The sequence below is a fragment of the Propithecus coquereli genome, unplaced genomic scaffold (genome assembly GCF_000956105.1).
Source record: "Propithecus coquereli isolate 6110/MARCELLA unplaced genomic scaffold, Pcoq_1.0 Scaffold42, whole genome shotgun sequence".
Classification (NCBI taxonomy): Eukaryota; Metazoa; Chordata; class Mammalia; order Primates; family Indriidae; genus Propithecus; species Propithecus coquereli.
Genome location: NW_012149952.1, coordinates 856,743 through 862,328, shown reverse-complemented (window position 1 = coordinate 862,328; position 5,586 = coordinate 856,743). Strand labels below are relative to the sequence as shown.

General features: G+C 53.7%; 1 protein-coding gene across 1 annotated transcript in view; it reads left to right on the top strand.

The window, feature by feature from the left end:
* The window catches only part of PHLDB3 (pleckstrin homology-like domain, family B, member 3), a 15,326-nt gene extending 10,625 nt beyond the window's left edge, over nucleotides 1-4,701 (top strand). The window contains exons 12-14 of the mRNA XM_012653221.1: nucleotides 2,211-2,484; nucleotides 3,131-3,216; nucleotides 4,264-4,701. Of these exons, the coding sequence (XP_012508675.1) occupies nucleotides 2,211-2,484; nucleotides 3,131-3,216; nucleotides 4,264-4,398 (495 nt within the window). The 3' untranslated portion in view covers nucleotides 4,399-4,701. The remainder of the gene's footprint in view (nucleotides 1-2,210; nucleotides 2,485-3,130; nucleotides 3,217-4,263) is intronic.
* Nucleotides 4,702-5,586: the final 885 nt, after the last annotated feature.

Here is a 5,586-nt window from a genome sequence, read left to right as displayed (position 1 = left end):
CTGGTCTCAAACTCCTGAGCTCAAACGATCCACCCGCCTCGGCCTCCCAGAGAGCTAGGATTACAGGCGTGAGCCACCGCGCCCGGCCTCTCTTCCCATTTTTTTAAAAAAAATGCCATTTATTTGTAGAAAAAAATCAAGTCATTTATCCTGTAGATTTTTGCACGTTCTGGAGTTAGCTGACCGCTCCCTTATTAAAGTTTTATTTTTACCGATGATACATTTTTACCTATGATACATATTGTTATAAAGAACGACATACACAGTGTCAAGAAGGTGAAGGTCACTTTCTTCCTCCCCGATCTCACTCTTGGCGTTGAGAAGCCTTCAGATCTATATTTATACTTTTCCACGTGCGCTAATCAAACCATATTTTGGGAATTTATTTGTCCCATAAATGAGCACATCATTCCCAACCTGCTTTTGGTTTCCTCAACCATCTGTCCTTCCCTTGTTCATTTCAGCCAGTATTTATTGAGTGCCTACTGTATGCTAGGCCCTGGGTTCCAGTGGTGACCCAAATAAAAATCCCCGCCCTCAGGGAAGCTGATGTTAGCGCAGCATCATCATTTATTAAACTGTCCCTGTGTGCTTTGTCCCCCTCCCTTCCACCCCCTGCTGTCTTTTGTGCGCATGCGCAAGTGTGTCTCTGGGCTTCACTCCTAGGATGGAATTGTGGGGTTGGAGACCCCGACGGCAGCTCGCTCATTCTTGAAACAGCCCTGGGAGGAGGGGACAGTGGTAACCCCCGTGTATCAGCACAGGGAACTGAGGCTCCCAGAGGGGTCTGGGTTCCGTGGAGGTGACATGGCCAGCCGGGCAGCAGTGGAGAGTTCCGGGCCCATCCCTGCTGTCCTCCTGGGTTGGCACCCAGCTCTGACACATCCTGGCTGGGTGACCTTGGTGAGTCACTTCCCCTCCAGAAGCCTCAGTTTCCTCATCTGTCCAATGGGGACATTAATGGGCTGTTTTGGAGAGGAAACAAAGGAATCACTGTGACCACCTGGAACAGAGCTTGGCACGTAGTGGAAGCTTCTACACACGGAGGTGATCCTTAGTGCTCCTGTATGGATCTGGTGGGAGTCCAGGTCCCCGAGGGTGCTCTTTAAACCAGATCTCCCCCAACCCACCCATTTCTCCTCCTCCTCCATCTCCCTGCCTCCGACCCGTGGCAGTCGTGTCTGTTTCTCATCCCTTCTTGCTCTCTGGCCTGGCTTCAGTTTCCTAAGCCCCTGATACCCAGCAGGGAACCACCACCATCAGGTCCCCCACCCCCTACCGCTGAGCTGGTTAGACATGCAGAACGTCACCCCCAGCCGAGACCACACCCTGGAATGACCGGCTCAGGGTCTACATTCTAACAAAATCCCCAGGGGGTCTGCTGGCATGAAGAAGTTTGAGATGTACTGCCCGAGACTCGGTTTGACCTCAGGAATCTTACCATTCTTTGCGGGGATTATTTGGGAAGGATAGGTTCGATCAGGCCGGCCCAGGGTTGGGCTCTCATAAACAGTAGACACTTGTACGTCCTTCTTTCTTCTCCGCTAACCTTTATGACCAGCTGAGATGACCACTCTGCCTGGTGAGTCCTGGCTCAGTCAGCTCTTGCTGTGTGACTTTGGCGCAGTGACTTAACCTCTCTGAGTCTTAGTTTCCACATCTGTAAAATGGGGATAAATGTACTCAGCCCCCAGGAGAGCTTGACCGGGCAGAGAGATTATGCCTGGAAAGTGCTTAGCACATGACTATAATCACTGATTCCATCACAATAAGAATAATAGCAACAGTAATGATGTAAACAGTGCTCTCTTCTATTGATCACTTACCATTTGGTTCCTGTTCTATAGACGCAACAGTGAGGACCCCACTTTGGGGACCCTGACCCAGAGGCCCTCCATTTCTCTGATATGCCTCTGCTGTTTCAGCGCGAGCTCTAGGTCAGGAATACTTGGGTTTGCATCCAGAAGCTCTGCGTGACCTCGGGTGTGTTATTTCATCTCTCCGTACCCCATTTCGCTCATTTGTAAAGTGGGGCTCACGGTAGGCCTGTCCCAAGGGCGGCGGTGAGGTGCCAAGGAGTCGATGGTCATAAAGCCCTGGGCAGAATGTCAGAGTCAGTAAACGTGCTGTTGGCGGAACGTTACACTGAGAGGCTGGAGCAGGTCCCACCTGTGAGCTGCTGTGACTGGCTCTCCCGGGGGGCGCTCCAGGATGTAGAATCCCCCCCAAGCCCCACCTTAGCTGCCCCTTCTTTTCCTCCCCAGGCGCCGCCCGCACCCCCACCCCACCCTCTAGGCCCCCGCGTCTTGGATCTCCGGCAGCACCTGGAACGCTGGGGCCACAGCCCGGAAAGCTGCCCGCATGTGCGGGTGTCCGGGGGCTGCTGCCGCGGACCGCTGGTGAAGATGGGCGGCCGCATCAAGACCTGGAGGAAGCGATGGTTCTGCTTTGACCGCCAAGCCCGCCGCCTGGCCTACTACGCGGGTAAGCCCAGTCTGGCCGCCCGGGCCCCAGGATGCTGGAGTCCTTCCCCCCACCCGCTCCCCACTGCTGTCTTAGGCCCATGAATCTGGATCCCCAGCCTCCCTCGGGACTCAGGAGTCCAGGCACCCACTTTCCGCTCCCCCCAGGATGCAGGAACTTGGGTCCCTAGCTCCCTCCCACCTTCCCCATAACCCAGGGATGCAAATCCCCAGTCCCTTCCTCCTTAAGTCTCCCAGAATCCAAACCCCCAGCACCTTCCTAAGATACCCAGGAGTCCGAACCTGCATCGTCAGCACCCCTTCCCCCTGCCCCCCCAATAATACCCAGGAGTCCAAGACCCCATCCTCTTCCCCCTAGGGGAATCAATTATTCCGAAGCTCTCCTTGAGCTCCTTCCCTTGTCAGGGACCAAGGCATTCATGGACGCAGGGTTCCAGCTCCCGACACCCCGTTCCCCAATCTTGTCCAGTTTTCCAACCAGCATCAACGTTCACTCACCCCCCAACCATGGTACTTTAGGAAGCTTTGGACTCTGTGACCATGTTCCTCTCTCCAAACCCAGTCCCAGGACTTGGGCCCAGTGCTCGCCCCCGCACCCAACACATACAGACACACACTTCTCACTGGCTCTGTTTCTCCCCTGCCAGACAAGGACGAGACCAAGCTCAAAGGTGTCATCTACTTCCAGGCCATAGAGGAAGTCTACTATGACCACTTACGCTGTGCCTTCAAGGTGAAGCCCCTCAGTGCCACCCAGCCCTCTGAGTCCGAGCCCCTTGACCACGCCTTATCTCATCCCTGACTTGTCCTGGGAAAAGTCACCCACAGCCGCTACTATGAGGGTACTCACCATCCAGCACAGGGCACCAGCAGGTCATGTCACTGCAGGGACGAAAAACTACGAGCTCAGACTCTGGCTCTGAGCCACTGTTAATTTTTTGGACAAAAGTTTTAGAGCAAACATTTGGCAAACTCTGATGCCAAACTGGAATGAATAAACGAGGTCACAGTCAGGACTGGGGCAGTCTGGGCGCATCTGAAGGAGACAGTCAGGCTGCCAGCAGTTGCCAAATGGGAATGGGTCCCATGGTGTCACAGCATATATTTATTTTTCCCTGGAGAACTCAGGAATTTGAACTTGTATGAAAGTGCCGGGTCAGGAATTTAAATGTTGGAACTGATACAATATTTAGAAAGCTCTGTAAAGGAACCAACTGTGGCTCTTTAGGGCTTAGGTTGGAATCCCAGCTGTGTGACAAGGAAAGTGACTTCCCTTCTCCAGACTTAGTTTTCTCATGTGCAAAATGGGCACACTTCACCCCATTCTGTCAGGGTTATTGAGAGCTAACATAATGGACGTAAAGGATTTGCTCAACTGGGGGTTGGCAAGTAGTACTCAGTAAGTGGGTTCTAGATACTTTCCCCAGGTACAGGGGGACCTAGATTTTGGGGAGGTGTAATTTGAATGCCTATATTTCTAATATAGGGAAAGGGAGGCTGGGAGAGGGGGCCATGGGTCTTCCTTTTAAATTTTTCTTGTTCCCAATTTAATAATAGCCCCCTACATTTGTTAATTTTAAGCACTTTCCTGTGTTAAATCATTTAATTCTCATAACCCAGTGGGGTAGATAGCATCCCTTAGGAAGACAGGGAAACTGAGATTCAGTCTTAAGTAACTTGCCCAATGCCACACAGGCAGTAAGTAGCAAGGCTGGATTCGAACCCAGGTTGTGGCTGGTATCCGTTGTCTGAACCACACTCACGCCGCTGCTTATTCCAGAGCCCCAACCCCCGCCTGACGTTCTGCGTCAAAACCTACGAACGCCTGTTCTACATGGTGGCCCCGAGCCCGGAAGCCATGCGCATCTGGATGGACGTCATCGTGACCGCAGCTGATGAAAACCACGCCCCCTGAGCGCCCCGCCCTCTTGGGGGACGTCCCGGCGAGGCTCCGCCCTCGCACGCAGGCGGTGGCGTTCCGAGGCCCCGCCCACTGCCGGAAAACCTGGGCCCGCCCCTTTGGAACTCTCCCGGGAATTCGGCAGGCGCTGCGGCTCGGCTGGCCTGAGCCCTGGCGTTCTAGGTGGCCGGTGTCTTTCCCCGACGGGATCGCCGGCCCCTGAGGCCCTGCCCGGGGCAGGAGGAAGATTGCAGGGGCGGGAAGGAACTATTTATTGGTGCTCCTGTGATACCGAATTAAATACGGAGGGAAAACGGGTTACTGTTGTGGTTTCCAGCCCAGACGTGTGGGGCCCATTCAGGACATCCAAGTTATGAGTACCTCTGAGAGCCAAGTGTCGCATGGCTTTCCCTCTCTCTTTAGGAACATAGGCCTTCAAGCCTGAGGTCGTGGCTGGGGGAAGCGGGTGGGAAGGCATGCGTCTTTAGTGTTTGACAGTTTTGTTTTTCAGTTTGTAGGCCCTTCTGCTTCCACCCTTTTTGGCCTGACTGGGCTATTGGCAATTTCTAGAATCTTGTAGGCTCCCTCCCTCCAGGCCTTTGCACATGCTGTTCTCTCTGTCCTTCTCTTCTCTTAATTAGCTTCGTGTCTTAGTTTAGATGTCCCCTCCTTCAGGAAGCCCTCACTGACTCCTCTGGCTCGGTCAGGCCCCTCCCCCTTTTGAGTTCACCCAGCCCTGCCCTGAGGACCCTGGGTCATCACTGGTGATGCATCTGTGTCCTTTATGCACTGGGAGCTCCATGAGGCAGAACCAGGGTTGTCCTGGCCACCGCTGTGTCCCCAGCTCCATAGGGCATGTCTCTTTCCATGAAAGTGAAAGAAAAAAATTGTTTCCCTTTCACCTCTGGGTCTTTGTACGTACTGTTCCTTTTGCTTGGGCACCTCTCGCTACTCCACCCAGGTTCTACTCATCATTTGGATTTTAGCTCCTGTGTTTTGTCTCTTTCTCCAGGAAGCCCTCCCCGATTGTCCTGGTGGGTCAAATGCTTTCTTCCCACTATAGCCCTGACCACTCTGGCCGTGCCTCCCCGATCCCAACTCTGATCACTCTACCCTGTATTTCTCCCACCACGGCCTTGACTACCCGGGGTCATCACTATTGAGTCTGTCTCCCCTCTCTGGACTGGGAGCTCCAGGAGGAGC